We start from the raw sequence: 17351 nt of genomic DNA, 5'->3' as shown, positions 1-17351 counted from the left end.
TATGGTGCCATAGAGCCACCTTCACCCTCATGGTCTCACCCCTCGTCGGCCCTGACCCCTCCCCCCCATAAATTCGAACACACACCCCCCAATTTCAATTCCTGGGGAAAACACTGGCAGAGAGAGATGGGGGGAGGGGATGGGACTTGGAGTCCAGTCAGCATTTGCTGACCTTGGTGACTGTTAAATCTTCCACTGGGAATAATACCAGGATAAAGAGGAGAGATTATGGCCTGTTCTGCCTCACAAGGCACCATGGGCTGGGCGATGGGACTTTCTAGTACAGGTTTAGCCTGAGATTGTCTCAGTGCTCTTCTGTTTCCAACCTCACCCTATTTCGACATGACCCTTCTGCAGCCACAATGCTGCTGGCAGAGGTAGCTCCCCTCTCCAGTACTTCCCAGGGTAGCCAGACAAATAATGTCCCCTTCTGCCCAGGACGCACGCTGCCCACAATGTTCACAATGCAGGGCCAGGCACATTTGGGCTTTAATGCTATTGAACTGTCTTGTGTGGACAAACAAATCTGAGACGTGGAACTCATTGAGCAGCCTTTGCTTTATTGACAGAGGGGAAGGTTCTCCAGAGGCAGACGCAGCATCTGAGGGTAATGAGTCCCGAACGCCACAGGAAGAATTGCATGGCAGTGGTAGGAGCTGTGGTTGGTGCTTCTGGTAATGGAATCAAGAGACAGCAGAGCCATGTAGGAGAGGAGACATAACCTAGACCAGAGCTGGCTGACATTTCTCAAATTACGAGCTTTTCTGTGGACAAACAGCTTTTGAAAAAATATGAAAATTTTCTTGAAATATCACTGATGTGGTTGTAATGTTTTATTTAGCAGGAAAAAAATCATATTTTTAATGCACAAAAGCCAAAAGCAAAAATAGGTTAATTTAGAATCCTTTGAAATGAAAACAACTGAAAAATTCAATTTTTCCCCCACAAAGCTATTTAAATATTTTTTTACCTGCTCTAGTCCTAGTGCACTGTGCTGGGTAAGTGTCTATGATTATGTCTTCCCCCTTGTGGCTGGTGCATAAAGAAAAGATCTTTAGTGTCATCTTCAGATTAATGTTCATTATGACAGGCCTGTAACTGCTATATAAGAGCTAAGTATAATTATTGCCTCCCTGATTGGCTACACGGGCCTGATTTTCATCTCTGCCATCTTGTAGGAGTACCTGTGTCCTTTGGATGACATCCAGTTCACCCCATCAGCATAGCTTTCATGGGCTCCTTTCAGATATAATCCGTTCAGGTTGGACCTATGACAATCCCTGTACCACCAGGCCCCTTTAGAGACTTCAGCACAGTTAGTTGAAGACCAGTCATTGTCACGATCGTGGGTTGAAAACATCATGCCGTTTTGTGCCGTTAAAGAATCCCCTGTGGAAACAATTGGGTTTATTTGTTACATGTTTTACAGAGACAAGCTGGGTGAGATATTCTCTTATTGTTTATTTTTTATAATTTTTACAGTTCAGTTCCCACAGCCCAGCCTGGCGGTTCTGCAGTGGGGTTACTAAATTTCTCCCTTCACCAAGCAGCAGAAATCTCCCTGGGGTCAGGAGAGAGATTGCAGTTCTACTGCCAGTAAGGAACATTTTTCACCAGGCCATATTCTGAGTGTATCTCCACACAGGATCGGATAGGTAACTCTTCAACCTGTCATGACTTAACTCAAAGACCAAAGTCAAAAAAGTGCTGATCAGGGAACATCTATTAGCTGATTATGCTGCCCTAATAGCCCATGATGAAGATCTATTACAAGAACTCATGGACCGCCTTTCAAGTACCTGTCAGGCATTTACTCTCACCATCAGCATCAAGAAAATGGTCTATTAGGACAGAGAGTTTCACAAGATCCTTCAATCACCTTAAATGCCAACCAGCTAGAAGTAGTAAAAAGATTCAGCTATTTAGATTCTACAATGACTACCAACCTCTCACTGGATGAAGAACTAAATGTTCTCATTGGAAAGGCTGCCACCACCTTTAGGAGACTAACTAAAAGAGCATGGAACAACTCAAAGCTGACCCTCAAGACCAAAATGCTAGTGTGCCAAGCTTGCATCCTCAGCACTCTCATGTGTGGTGGACAAATTCGAAGGGCAAATTTACCAAATGTGACAGCCCTGCTCAAGCCAAGATGACTGCAGTGGCTGGGCCATCTGCGTAGGTTGGAAGCCGGATGCATACCCAAGAACATACTATATGGGGAGCTATCAGAGGGAACAAGAACAACAGGATGTCCCAAGCTTCTCTTTAAAGACACATGCAAGTGAGATATGAAGGAATTTGGAATTGATCCTGACCAAAGGGAAATCATGGCAAGTGATCGTAACAAGTGATGCCATTGTCTCCCTCAGAGTGTCAAAGTCCATGACAGGAGCTGGTTCCTACAGCTTGAAGAGAAAAGAGCCCACAGGAAGCAAGCAGCTCCCAACCAAGGGTATGTGTACACTACCCGCTGGATTGGCGGGCAGCAATTGATCCAGCGGGGATCTAGTCTAGTTGCGATAAATCGACCCTGCAGTACTCTCCCGTCGACTCCTGTGCTCCAGCTCCGCAAGAGACGCAGGTGGAGTCATGTGGGAGTGGGAGCAGTCAACTCACCGCGGTGAAGACACCACGGTAAGTCGATTTAAGTACATTGATTTCAGCTATGTTATTCACGTAGCTGAAGTTGCATAACTTAGATCAATCCCATCCCCTAGTGTAGACCAGGGCTAATATAGATATATGTAGAGCAACTGCCAAAGTTCATGCAAATCTCGGATTGGACTACTCAGTCACATGAGAAATTGCAAACTATCTACATCAGAGGCTGCAATTCCCATTGTCTCTTGTAGATGAAAGGATGCCAAAAAATGATAGTCTGAGCTCAGTTACACCACTATAAATCCAGAGTAACTCATTACAGTCAGACAATGTGCTCAGTCCTTATCTGTCCTGAAATCAGTTTGCACCATTGTGATGGTATAATGTGAGCCCAATGTGGTCCTAACACTGATAGCTTAGCCCGGAGCCGGCTGAGGATTCAGGATCATAGAGTCACAGAATCATAGAAATGTCAGGCTGGAAGGGACCTTGAGAAGTCATCTAGTGCAACCCCCTAGGCTGAGGCAGCCGCAAGTAAATCTAGACCATCCCTGAGAGGTGTTTGCCGACCTGTTCTTTAAAACTTCCAGTGATGAGGATTTCACAACCTCTGTTGGAAGCTTATTCCAGAGCTTAACTACCCTTATACTTACAAATGTATTTCTAATATCTAACTTAAATCTACTTATCATCGATTAAGCCGGTCACTTCTTGTCCTACCTTCAGTGGACATAGAGAACAATTTATCACAGTCCTCTTTATAACAGCTCTTAACGTATTTAAAGACTGTTACCAGATTCCCCCCCCCCTCAGTCTTGTTTTCTCAAGACTACACATCACCAGTTTTTTAACTTTTCCTCATAGGTCAGGTTTTCTAAACCTTTTATCAGTTTTGTTGCTCTCCTCTGAACTCTCTTCAATTTGTCCACATCTTTCCTAAAATGTGGTGCCCAGAATTGGACACTGTTTTCTGGCTGAGGCCTCACCAGTGCTGAGGAGAGCAGGACAATTACCTACTGTTTCTTACATGCCACACTCTTGTAAATACACCCCAGAATAGTATTAACTTTTTGTGCAACTGCATCACATTGTTGTGCATTTGATTTGTCCTTCCTAAGTGAAAAGTGATTCACTTGTCTTTACTGAATTTCATCTTGTTGAATTCAGACCAATTCTTCAATTTGCCAGGGTCATTTTGCATTCTAATTCTGTCTTCAAAAGTCCTTGCAACCCCTCCCAGCTTGGTGCCAGCTGCAGATTTTATAAGCATATTCTCCACTCAATTATCCAACTCATTAATGAAAATATTGACTTCTACCGAACCCAGGACTGACCCCTGCAAAACCACATTAGAACCTCCCAGTCTGACAGCAAACCATTGATAACTACTCTTTAATACAGTCTTTCAACCAGTTATGCACCCACCTTATGGTAATTTCATCCAGACTGCATTTCCCTAGTTTGCTTATTGAGACTGCCACATGGGATTTTGTCAAAAGTCTTACTAAAATCAAAATATATCATGACTACTGCTTTCCCCTTATCCACTAAGCCAATAACCCTGTCAGAGAAGGAAATTAGGTTGGTTTGACATGATTTGTTCATGAGAAATCCATGGTGGTTATTGCTAAGTAATGCGATTGTCCTCTAGGTGTTTACAAACTGATTGTTTAATAATTTGAGTGAGTGTCTTTCCAGGTATCAAATTTAGGCTGACTGGCCTACAGTTCCCTGGGTCCTGTTTGTTCCCCCTTTTAAAGATAGGTACTATGTTTGCCCTTCTCGAGTGCTCTGGGACCTGACACATCCTGCAGGAGTTCTCCGGATAATTATTCATGGTTCTGAGATTGTTTCAGCTAGTGCTTTTAGTCCCTTAGCATGAGTTTCACCAGGTCCTCCTGACTTCAATACATCTAACTTATCTAAATATTGTTTAACCTTTCCCCCATATTTGGGCTTGCATTCCTTCCCCCTTGTTGTTAATAGTGTGTTAAGTTTGTCATTACCAGTAACCTTTTTAGTGAAGATTGAAACACACTAGTCATGAAACACCTCAGCCTTCTTGATGTCCTCAGTTATTCGCTCTCCATTCCTGCTAAGTAAGGAACTACACGTTCTTTCATCTTTCTCTTGCTGCTAATATATGTTAAGAACCTCTTATTATGACTTTTTCTTTTCCTTCCTAGGTGTAACTTATTTTGTGCCTTAATCTTTTTGATTTTGTCCCTACATAGGTATGCTACTCTTTTGTACTTCTCCTTTGCACTTTGTCCATGTTTCCACTCCTTCCTTTCCTAAGAATAAAGACATCTATGATTTCATGAACACTTTTACCCAAATTGTCTTCCACCTTCAGATTCGCCACCATTTCCTCCCTGTTGGTCAGAATTAAGTCTAAAATGGCTGGTCCCCCCCTTCCCACTCCCCGCCCTCCCGGTTACTTCCTCTGCAAAACGGTGTCTGCAATACATTCCAAAGACTTATCAGAACTTTTGTGTTTTTCTTTATTTCTTTTCCAAGAAATGTCTGGGTAGTTAAAGTCCCCCATTACTATAGTAAACCCACACCAAGAGGTCACTTCTATTTATTATCCTTTTTTTCTTTACCCAGAGACTATCATTTGGTCTGCCTCTCATATGCTCCTGCAGCAGAGAACAAGTGTATATATTCTTGCTGTATAATTCAACACCTTCTCTCTTTTTACCTTGCCTGTCCCTCCTAAACAAGCTATACCCCACTATACCAATATTCCAGTAATGAGACTTATCCCACCAAGTTTCTGAGATGCCACTTAAGTAGTAAATTTACAATTGTACTAATCCTTCCAGTTTATTCCCCATCCGCCTGGTATTTACATATAGGTATCTGAGATGTTGAATATATTCCTCAACTGATTACCCATTTCTTCCTTCTCTGACCCTACATGTCCCTTCCCCCAAAAAATCTAGCCCGCTGTTAAGGCGGCCCTTTTTTGTGCTTAGCTGTTGGCTTTTGCCCCTTTTAAACATACTTAAAAGCCCTTCTCCCTACTGGACCTGTGAGTGTGCCTAAGCAATCCTGCAGTGATGTGTGGCAGACTCTGCATGCCACAGAATATTCCTGTCTCTGGTATCCGTGAGTCTGGATGAATAGTTTGCATGAAATGGGGCATATCTACCCACCCATTGACTTGTACCAATCATGGTGTGCCTACTTAGTTTAATTCAGGTATTTCTATGGGGCATTAAGATCTAATTTAGGAAAGCAACCAGCAGTAGCTGTGCCTACCTCTGCTCGTTATTTTGCTTTCAGTCCTTCACTAGGCAGGATATCCCTATTATACTATATGTTTTGTTGCCACTAGACCTTGTGTTTCTCCTCTAATAGTTCAGCAGGAGAATAACTGATGTTTCCTGACAGACATCACTTCCACAGATTACCTCGCCTTTTGCTTCTGCCATTGAATATTCTGCATCACTTTTGATTTACATGTTTCCATCTGCCACAAAGGGTAAAGAATGAGCTCAGAACCTACCTGCAGTGCCATTCACAAAGGGTCCAATGATCAGCCTGTATGTCTCAGTCTCCCCGGTAACTTTGAATGATGAGAATGTAGCAAATTCATAGTTGTTGTCAAAATCTCTGAGATCGACGCGAAGCTCATTTGGACCTTTAGAAACAATTTGAAAGCAAAATGTTCAGCACCTTCCATTAGTGTTTATTACTGTTATTGAATGTTTTTATTGCAGAAGCCCCTAAAGGCTCTATGCACAAATCAGGCTCCCTTATGTTGGGACCATTATGATCATCTTTCCCTGTATCACACACATCACAGAATTTTACCCTCTGCCTCTTGCATCTTCATATTGACCTTTATCAATTCAATTTTCATCCACCAACCTGACCTCCCTATTAAAAAGCTGTTCCATGTTATGCTTTGCGAAGGTAGTTCAGAATTGATGACCTTATCCAGGCTGTAGAATCCCTTATTGCTGTACTATGGGCAAACCACCCGAGGACAAAATGCTGCTCCAGAAATCATGACTGGATCCAGCCCAGCTACCACAGCATTATTGGTTTCAATAGCTTTGTGTGGCAGGACTGGGCTGCAAGGAACAGGAAGGGGTGTCTGCAGCAGAAGTGTTACCTCTACCGATAGTTCAACTCTATACCCTGTATCCATGGCTAAAGTGTGGGAACAAAACTTGGTGGAGAAGGTTGTTGTAAGGAAAAGAATGCATCAGTGAAGTCTTTACCAAGGGATGTCAGCAGGTGGATATTGTCGTTCCCCAGCCAGAATTCTGACAGCTGGCTGCCAAAACCTCTTTTGTATGTATTCCAGTCACGGTAAAAATCCACGGAGCCATCCACCCGTCTCTGGAACACCTGCAGGGAAACAGGAGGTTCTCAGCTGGGAAATCCCACATTGTTTTCCATCCTACTAGAGCAGAAGACCAGAAACTCTGAGACTGTAAATCATTGGATGAGATTTAACGTGGTCAGATCTATTTCAGCCTTAGAGGGAGGCTTGTCTCGGAGGATCATATTAAATCTTGGCAGCAACAGCACTAGATTAAAGGATCACATGGGTCAAAATCTACAGCACTGGACTGGCAATCAGGAGGCCTGAGATCTATACCCAGTTGTGCCACTCGAGCAAGTCACATCACCTCTGCTTTCTGTCTGGCCCTTTGTCTGCCTTGTCTATGGAGACTGTGAGCTGCAAAGGACAGGGGCTGTCTCTCAGTATGTGTGTTCAGCACCCAGTGCAATGGGAGCCTGATCTTCATCAGATTCTCTAGGCACGACTGGGATATAAATAATCATAATAATAAATTAGAAGGTTTAAATGTGATTAATGTACAGGGTTCAAACCCCTCATCTCCACAGCTCCCTAGAACACTCCTCCACTCGTACTCAGAGGTTGCTGGAGCAACAGAGCAGCTGATGCACCAGAAGTGGAAGGAAGAAGGAATTCTGGTTCCAAAATCTGGGCAGCTATTGAGAAGGCTCTGAGAGCCGGACAGAGAATAGCCAGAAGGGAAACCTGTGTCAGAGCAGTGACAAATGTCCCCTCAGACGGGGTCTTTTAGACTCTAAAGCTCCGGGTTCTCTCGATGAAACCCATTGTGTTCAAACCAAGTTACTTCCACAACCAAGGATTAGGGAAGATTAGAAGGGCTCAGGAAATGTCTGTGTTTTGATTTCAGCTAATCATGGCAAGGTAACAGCTTCAGAGCTTCTGTCTACATGCTTGTCTCCTAGCTACAACCCACTGGCTAAGAGCCACCTCCCATTCTTGGGACAGAAAATTGTTGTTCAAGAAAAAAAGGCCAATGAGCTTCATTATGCTCTGTTCTTACAATCCATCCTCCACCATCTGTGTGCATGTCACACAGCACGGTCATGGCTTTACAGTCATGCGGGTAGATGGTGTACCAGCTGCTCATGCGGATCCCTCTAGCTAACAGCTCCTTGCAGTTCTTTGCTCCTGGTTGGAAGAGGAATTGAAATATGTAAATTGGTTGTATAACTCTCCTTGGAGTAGGGATTCATGGGATGCTTTACATTGCACTGAGGGCCAGATCAATTGTAGAATCAGGTAACTCGAAAATAATCTCCTCTCCTCCCCACTGTACTGTTTGGGAATTGGGTAGTTTCCCTTTAAATAGAACACAGAGGGACCACACCTATCTTTGGAAGCCTACCACAGCAGCAGCATACATACCTAGCTAGGCTTTTCATGCTCTCTGTAATTAGCAAACCAAATGATTTAGACTCCAGTGTACCAGTCTGGTTTGTATTAATTTTGTTTATGAGAGGAAAAGATGCAACCACTTGCCTAACCCCATCTGTTCTGTGTGAGAATAGCTCAAACTGAACAGAGGAGTGGCTCAAAGCATCCTAAAAACGCATGGAAATTGAAATGTGCATGAAGATTTGTACTCCAAGTGCCCATGCAGCATTTTGAAATCTCTCTGTGAGTCAGAAGAGCTTCCAGTTATCATGTGATATCAGATACTCACAGGAATAGTCACATCAAACAGTTTGCAAGTGAACCCATCGGCTAAAATATATTTCCATAAAAGATTCACTGGCCAATTGCTAACAGCAAAACACCTTCATTTTAAAAGATCAGAGTCTCTTTGCTGATAGTTTGAGAACAGCAAATGGAGTAAATCACAGATGTATTTTTTTTGTCTATCTCTAATGGGTTTTGGTGTTTGGGTCTCTGGATAGAATAAGATAACATTTAGTGGTCATAAGAAACTCACCTTTCTTACACTGTCTGTCTTCCAGGTTTTCCTCCACTGGTCATGAAAATAAACACAGTAGAAAGTGAAATGGAACCAGAAAATGTTCCACTGTCTGTTAAACTATGTAATCAGCCAACAGTGACAGCTGGGATAGCAAAGTACTCGTTATCTTGAAAATGCACTAGACAGGTTTTTAGTTGTGAAAATCCAAGTGCTAATGGATTTACATATGTCTCTGATCTGAGCTTTCCAGCCTGAACCATCAAGACAGCTCTCATTATGTACCAACACTATTTTGTAACCCTCTCATGAGGCTCCTACTTGCAGGGTTAAGAGTTCATCCTTAACAGACGAAGTTAATTGCTGGTCAGTTCGTAGGAGCAATGCCCACAAAGCCAGGGGAGTTGCATGTGCTTACGCTAGCAGGGAATTTGGCTCAAAAATTTAAAAAAAAAAATTCCAAGTGACAATGGGAGAATAACAGTTAAATAAAGTACTGGTAGAAAAAGGGTCATTCCTTTAACTGGACATATAAATAGGATCCATTTCTTGTGATTCATACTCCCCATTCCTGGTATGTGGGAAATATAAGGAGGGGTAGGAGAAAGTAACCTTCTCTAGGATACACCTCCAGATCTACAGCTTTCACTTACATTTCAGCCGTCTCTCTCATACCAAAGGTCATCTGGCTAGTGTTGTTCCAGATGTTACAACACATAGATGGCCACCTGTTTTTATACACACAGCTATTTCTGTCTTTATGGAGCCCAAATCTTACAGGAGGATCAGTGAGCTTGATATTGTGGACATAGTAACTATTTAAGAAACAAGCTTCTTCAGTCACTTAATTTTTAGTGCTGCAAAAATAAAACTGAAATGATGTGTTCAGTATAAAGGAGAGTGCAGAGGGTCTCACCAGGTGTTCCAGGGGCTCCTGTAGCTCCCCGGGCTCCTTTATCTCCTAAAAAAAGAACTCAGAATAAAATGCTTGTTTTACCTGGAGGTCACCTCCATAATTCACCATCTCACTACAACAATCGCTTGGGTTTAATTGTATGAAGGAACTAGCTCAAGGCCTATGTACTAGCTACACTCCGCACAATCTGTTAAAGTTGGCGTTTTGTGGGAATTAAGTGATGTATGTTGCCAACTCTCAGGATATGGTCATGAGTCTCATGATAATTATTGTTTTCCTTAAAGCCCAAGCTCCTCGGGTCCAGTGGATGTGACATGATTTCAGCCTTTGGTCTTGAAGAAAAAGTAAGTTTCTAGCCCTCAAAGCTACGGCAAAAGCTTCAAAATGTGACCACAGTGCCCCCTAAATACTCAAAAGCAGAAGGCAAATAAAAAGAACACCAGATCTATTATTTTTACATAATCTCATGATTCTAAAACCAGTCTCCTGATTTTTGATGAACCTAACTTAAGTTTTTCAAAGATTTGGGGTTGGCAGAACTGCATTTATCTTACCTGTCTTCTGCATTGGCTGAAATGAAATAGGCTTAGGGTATGTCTACACTACAGTTGAGATCTATCTCCTGTGACTGCATATGACCTCATGACATATCAGACATTATAATTAGAGCTGGGTGAAATTTTATTCACAATTTTGAAATGTTCCAACTCTTCATTTTGGAACAACACTGTGTTTTGTCATTTGGCTATTAAACAAAAACAAAAAGGGGACATTCTTGTCTAACTAGAACCAATTTCATTTCAGCTTTTTTGTTTGGCAAGAAGCTAGAAGGAAAAATTGTACAATGGGTGGATTGTTGCTCCCAATTACTCTATCACCATGAATAGCACCAAAAAGTGCCCTGCTCTGCAGTGAGAAGAATCATCTGAGGTCTCTTACCTTTCACTCCAGGGCGACCAGCAGGACCTCTTTCTCCTGATTGAACAAAAAATAAGATAGCAAAGACTGATCAGAGATAGTGAGAGCTTGACAGTGGATCAGAACTCAAGTTCTGTTGCAATAATAAACCCTTTATTGTCAAATATAGAGTTGTCATAAATATAAAGGGAAAGGTATACACCTTTAAATCCCTTCTGGCCAGAGGAAAAACCCTTTCACCTGTAAAGGGTTAAGAAGCTAGGATAACCTCGCTGGCACCTGACCAAAATGACCCATGAGGAGACAAGATACTTTCAAAGCTGGAGGGGGAGGAGAAACAAAGGTTCTCTCTGTCTGTGTGTTGCTTTAGCTGGGACCAGAGCAGGAATGCAGGTCAGAACTCCTGTAAAGGGTTAATAAGCAATCTAGCTAGATATGCGTTAGAATCTGTTTTGTTTAAATGGCTGATAAAATAAGTTTTGCTGAATGGAATGTATATTCCTGTTGTTGTGTCTTTTTATAACTTAACGTTTTCCCTAGAGGGATTCTCTATGTTTTGAATCTGATTACACTGTAAGGTATTTACCATCCTGATTTTACAGAAGTGATTCTTTTACTTTTTCTTCAATTAAAATTCTTCTTTTAAGAACCTGATTGCTTTTTCATTGTTCTTAAGATCCAAGAGTTTGGGTCTGTGTTCAGCTATGCAAATTGGTGAGGATTTTTATCAAGCCTTCCCCAGGAAAGGGGGGTAGCGTTTGGGAGGATTTTGGAGGGAAAGACATTTCCAAGTGGGCTTATTCCGTTATATATTTGTTAGATGCTTGGTAGTGGCAGCAATAAAGTCCAGGGGCAAAAAGTAAAATAGTTTGTACCTTGGGGAAGTTTTAACCTAAGCTGGTAAAAATAAGCTTAGGGGAGTTTTCATGCAGGTCCCCACATCTGTACCCTAGAGTTCAGAGTGTAGAAGGAACCTTCACAAGAGTGAAGGGAAGTTATGGTGGTTTTGGAGCCCAGATATTATAAGAATTGATGTTTTATAACTAGGTGTTGTATCAACCAGGCAAGGTACTAACAAGCAAGCAAGCTTTTACTGTATTTTGAATTTGCTGATTTGGTGGTTTTTCATTAGTTTTCCTCTTGCAATTGTGTGTCTGCAGTGGTAGTGAACTTTTCCGCAAAGGAGTCACAGCCTGGACTGTGGCTCCTGTATCCATGCTCATTATTTTGACTTCAGCTGTAGCTGACTCAATCTGAGTAGCAATGGTTATTGCTTTTTCTAGTGTAAGTTGTGGTTCTAGAAGTAAGCGTTCTCTTACACGAAGCATGGTTGTTTTCTCAATGAGCTGGTCTCTAATCATCTCATCTGCCATATTCCCAAAGTCACAAATTACAATCAGACTCCTCAGGGAAGCAACATACTGCATTATAGTTTCCCCTCATTTCTGCTCATGCTGGCGAAATCTGTAGCGATTAGCTACTACATTCACTTTTGGCACAAAAAAAATTCTTTAATGCAGTGAGTGCAGTCTCATATTTATCATCTGCAAGGGGAAAAGTTTAAAATGTACACTGCCCCTCTGCTCCAAGTCAGTGGATTAGCAGAGCACGCTTTCTTACCTCAGAAATCTCTGTAGCACTGATTGCAAGCAGATAAGTCTCAAACATATGGATCCAGGTAGTAAAAGCAATTGGAGGCTTACCTGGGCTTTGCAGAAAGGGTGCAGGTGGGTTCAGAAGCAGAAGATCCATCCTCGTTGCCAAAATGTTGTATCAACCAAGCAAAGTACTAACAAGCTTCAACAGGACTTTATTTTCAAAAAGGAAACCTCTTTACCAAGCTGCTGTTGCACCCTTGGTAACTCTCCCAGCCTCTCAACTCCTTCCTCCTCCTTCCTGTTTCCTGTTCTTTCAGACTCCCAACAGCAGGTGCTCCCAAGTCAAATAATTGCAAGCAACATCTAAACACCACACTAGGTCTAATTGATATTTGATTAAAAACGTATTTCCTATTCTCAGGTCACCTATAGGAAAACACAGTTCTCTGCCCTTTGTTACTTTACCTTTTGGGCCAGTTTTTCCCACCTTTCCGGGGATCCCCGGAGGTCCCCGTTCTCCTGCAAACACAAAAACCTGACTGAATATTTTCCAGGGTAGTGTAAATACTCAGTACATAATTCCCACCTACCACCCCAAACTGGAATTACAGTAACCCAAATTTGAATTTTGTCAAAATTCAAACCTGTATCTGCATCTAGCTCGCTGAATCCCTGATCTCACATCAGGATCCCCTAGCATGGACTCTTGCATGGAGGCCTATGTGAGTCATGTGAAGTCATGTGCCATGTGAGTTTCCTCATATCAGGGTTGAGGGGAATCTCCAAATTCTGAGCATATTACAAAAGTAATTCCCATTTACATCAGCACCAGCCAAGCCTGATTCCCATTCAGTGCCTGGGAACGTACCTTTCATTCCTGCATTTCCTGGTTCTCCTCTGGGCCCTGAGGCACCTGGAATTCCAGGGCTGCCTTGGAGAATGGAGAGTTTATCAATACTGTTGAAACCCACTAATCTCACCTCTGGGGAAAGAAATGAACCCATAATCAATGATTGTTAGCTTCTCAGGATCTGAAACATTTTACAGAAATCCAGAGGGATAAATCCAGCAAATGAAAGCCTAGATAGTTCCTTGATTTTCTCTTCTCTATTCGTGATAAATCCAACATTTTTTTCAGTTTTATGCATTTCAGAGACAATACCCTAATATTAAAAGTTGGGGGTTATTACTATTAGTCTTTGTTTTAAGTTATAGTGAAAACAAAAGTTTAAAAGATGTTATTAAATATTTGTATTTAAAAGAAATCACTTCAGACTTTATTTTGGGGTAAACATCCCTCTGCAGTGTTTGCAACCCGACCATTGAAGCATTGTGTCAGTTCATGAGAATCTTTTAACGAAATTACCTACAAAGAAACAAAAGCGGACTGAAATGCAGAGGAAAAACAAATACCTGCCATGTAGTGAAAAAATTGAGCAAAAGTAACAATTTTAAAAACAGTTGTTCTTACAAGCTCAGGTAATACATTTTAAAGAACTAAATATGTTTTTTAACCTAACAGTCCCTCTCTATATTATATTATCAGTGGAGAAAAATAGGGACATACCTGTCAACTCCAATGAGCTCTATTGTTGTGAAAAATTTTGAGGTAAACAAAATGTGGACATGGGTAATATTACCTGTTATATAGGAACTCTACCTCCTAATCTAGAACATTTGGGCATAAATTGTACATAGTAAATGATTTTCAAAATGATCATGAATGTAAGAAGATGAAACGTGAAAGCAGTACTGCTCTGAAATAATACATTAATTTATGCATAAGGTGGCAAAACCTGTATTCTATCCTTATTTAGCAAACCACCCATTTCCTTCAAAGAGACCATTTGCCTGAATGAGGTCTCCACAAATTTGACTAAATCTTGCATTAGGATCACAATATTTTATGATGAACTAAATAAAACCTTCAAATGCTACTGGATTCTCAACCCAAAGTGCAGAAATGAATGTGTTGACATGGAAAGAGTTCTATAGTGGATTTGCGGTGATAGATACACAACAGTTGCGATTTTACAAATAATCATCTTAATTTGATAAAGCTGAATTTTAAAAAGCAGAGGGATCTGAAATCATAGGCTCACTCTGAGCTTTTATGACTGAGATTTTATTTTTCCAGAATTTAGCTCATCTGCCTGTGTGGGTTGGTACATCGCCAGATTAGAAAGGTTTTGGTCCCAATATGCAAAGGAGATGGGAGCTTTAGACAGAGAGATTCCAGCAGCAACATAGGGAAGTTAGGAGATAGTAAATGAGTATGAGGGAGAAGAGGTCAAGTCAAATTTTGAAGAATCTCAATGAAGGCAAGAGACAACATTTTCACAACATGGTTTGCGAAAACTGTGTCCGATTTCTGAACACCTCTAGTCTGTGTTGTGCACTTCTGCAGTATAGATTAATTTCGACAAAGGAATTTTGAACAAAGAAGCTGTTCTTATTATTTTTTTAAAGGCACCATGAACAACCAAAGCACTTTATAGACATGTAGGACAACGAACATTCCTGAACAGTTCCCAGTTCTCCAGGGTCCAGGTTGGCAAGAACCACAGTATGAAATGCTGTTGGGAACAGGATTGTCTTTCACTCACCTGGGCAGGTGTCCTGAGCCTGACAAACTGTTGCTGCTAGACATAATAAAGAGAAGAGAGTTTTCTGAGCAACTGTCCCCATGGCTGGTGCTGATCTCTGCAATGGCAGCTCCACTTGTCTTCTTACCTTCTCCTCTCCTTTAGTATTTCAGTCCCTTTAAGCCTTTTATATGCAATAACGATAGAGCCTAGAGCAAATAAAGCTCTCTGCCTCGGGGATCTCAGCGCCTCCTTCCCACTCTCCACATTCCAGCAGTTTCCACTGAGATTTTTATGCTGCAGCGGTCACAATTGGAGTTGATTAAATGGCCTGATAGGACACGTTCAGTACTGGACTAGCAGCTGTTGCTTCCCCCGCACAGCAAATGCAGTATTGTGCAATGATGATTATTGAATGGAGCCAGTCTGAATCTTTGCTCACAAAGTTGATTCCTGTCAATGTGTCTTCTGAAATAGTAAAATAGGGTGCCAAAGAATGAGCCCAAACTGACTTTCTCCATCCCTTCGAAGCCCCCTGTTGGCTTCAGTGTGAACCTTTGGGAGAACAAGGAGAGCAGGATTGGGTGAATTTACTCGCCGACTGCTCTATTACAATTATGTTTATGACAGTAGCCACAGGAGGCTTCGTGTGAGATTGGACCCCCACTGTGCTGAGTGCTGTGGAAACCCCCAGTGGGAGCCAGTAATAAAGGGATAAGTTCCAAGACTAGAAGTGACCACTGTGATCATCTCAGCTGACCTCCTGTATTACACAGGCCACAGAACTTCCCCAAAATAATTCCTAGGGCAGAGCTTTTAGAAAAACTGTGATGTTGCACCCCATAACACTTTATAGAAGTATGCCATGTAATGTATCTTTGCAAAGGTTATGTTCTGCTGCATGTATTCAGCCTATTCGTATGCATGCATCATTTTTATATCTGAAGTTATGAGCATTGGCTCTATGCTTGTATTTAAAGTGTTTGCTGTAGAAAGCATGTAAGGCAGATTCGAACAACATAGTGTGAAGGGGTTATTCAAGTAAACGGAAGTATTTGGCGAACAATGGACCTTGATAGACACCAATCCACATTTGAGCTTTCCTGGGAATGTGCCATCCGCAGGTAAAGTTCTGAGTCATGCATGGACATATGACTTGCCCATGTGACTCCAAAACTCCATTTTGCATCTGGATTCTGCATAGGAGAGGAGAAGGGGTTTCCATCCACAAGAGAGAGTCTATTTAAGCTCCTGGAAACCTCTCCATTTTGTCTTCAGCTGGCTCAAGAGGTAGCGTCTCCACCCCCCCAAAGGATACCTGAAAGAAAAAAAACAAAGGACAGTAACTACAGGGGTTAGGTGAGTGATTGCTGGACCCAGACTAGAAGGAGACTATTCTGTAAAAGAAGCTTATTGGAACATCTCTGAGGGTGAGATTTCATCTGTAATCACTTTCTTACTGTATTCGGCTTACACTTGTGTGTTTTATTTTATTTTGCTTGCTAATTCACTTTGTTCTGTCTTTTATTCCTTGGAACCTCTTAAATCCTACTTTTGTATTTAATAAAATCACTTTTTACTTATTAATTAACCCAGAGTATGTATTAATAACTGGGGGTGTGGTCAAACAGCTGTGCATATCTCTCTATCAGTGCTATAGAGGGCGAACAATTTATGAGTTTTCTCTGTATAAGCTTTATACAGGGTAAAAAAGATTTATTTGGGGTTTAGACCCAGGGCTGGCCTTACCATGAGGTGAACTGAGGTGGCCAGACTGTGGGGGGCGCCACTAGGACCCAGAGTGTAGAAAATGGTGTCTGCTGCTGATGCATATGTATTCTCTCTGCTCTAGATGCACAGAGATGGTGGAGTGCTGTGCTGGAGGAAGGAGGGCACAAGAGACATAACAGGCAGGCAGGAGAAAAGGTGAGATGGAATAATAGAAAGCAGCAGGAGCTGCAGGGAGAGAGAGGAGGAGCAGCCTCTTATGTATCTCTCTAGCACCCCCAGGGGCCTGGACCGATTAACCCCAGCTTTTCAGGGACCTTCCTGTGTCCTGCTGCTTCCCTGAACCCACTTGAGGAGAACAGGCACTCAACTGAAGTAGTAGGATCCAGTTAGGCCCTTAAGACGCTGATATCTTCCCTCACTCAGGCCCTGCTACCAGCCTGCTTATTTGTCCCCTTCAACTGAGTGTTGACAGCCACTATAGCTGGCAGAGAACAGCAGTCATGAGTGAAAGAAGAAAACGCTCCTCTGGGGCAGCATTCAGAAAAAGAAAGAAAGCAAAGGAAGCTTTTCTATCTAAGCAGGAAGGAGCTCTCCTGAGATACATAGACACAAATGGTCACGGTGAGCCTTCCAGCCCCAGTGAGGATATGAGTGGTGAGGAGATGCCTGATCTTCCAGTTAGTCAAAGTGCAGGTGACCTGACAGCTACTGCAGCATCCATATCTCCATCTCAAATGGATGTAACCATGCACATTCCTGAAGA

The 17351-nt window shown here is 42.1% G+C and overlaps 1 protein-coding gene across 1 annotated transcript; it reads right to left on the bottom strand.

Moving 5' to 3' along the window:
* Nucleotides 1–1141: 1141 nt before the first annotated feature.
* On the bottom strand, nt 1142–15141 carry LOC119844168 (ficolin-2-like). Its single transcript, XM_043498521.1, has 10 exons — nt 14879–15141; nt 13141–13254; nt 12738–12791; nt 10696–10731; nt 9757–9801; nt 8859–8894; nt 7947–8074; nt 6840–6969; nt 6119–6253; nt 1142–1389 (listed from the first exon to the last, which is right to left on the bottom strand). Exons 1-10 carry the CDS (start codon nt 14958–14960, stop codon nt 1142–1144), a joined length of 1008 nt encoding a protein of 335 aa, XP_043354456.1. The 5' UTR covers nt 14961–15141.
* Between the last annotated feature and the right edge of the window lie 2210 nt (nt 15142–17351).

This window comes from Dermochelys coriacea, chromosome 16, assembly GCF_009764565.3.
Source record: "Dermochelys coriacea isolate rDerCor1 chromosome 16, rDerCor1.pri.v4, whole genome shotgun sequence".
NCBI classification, from domain to species: Eukaryota; Metazoa; Chordata; order Testudines; family Dermochelyidae; genus Dermochelys; species Dermochelys coriacea.
This window is presented reverse-complemented; position numbering and strand designations above follow the sequence as displayed.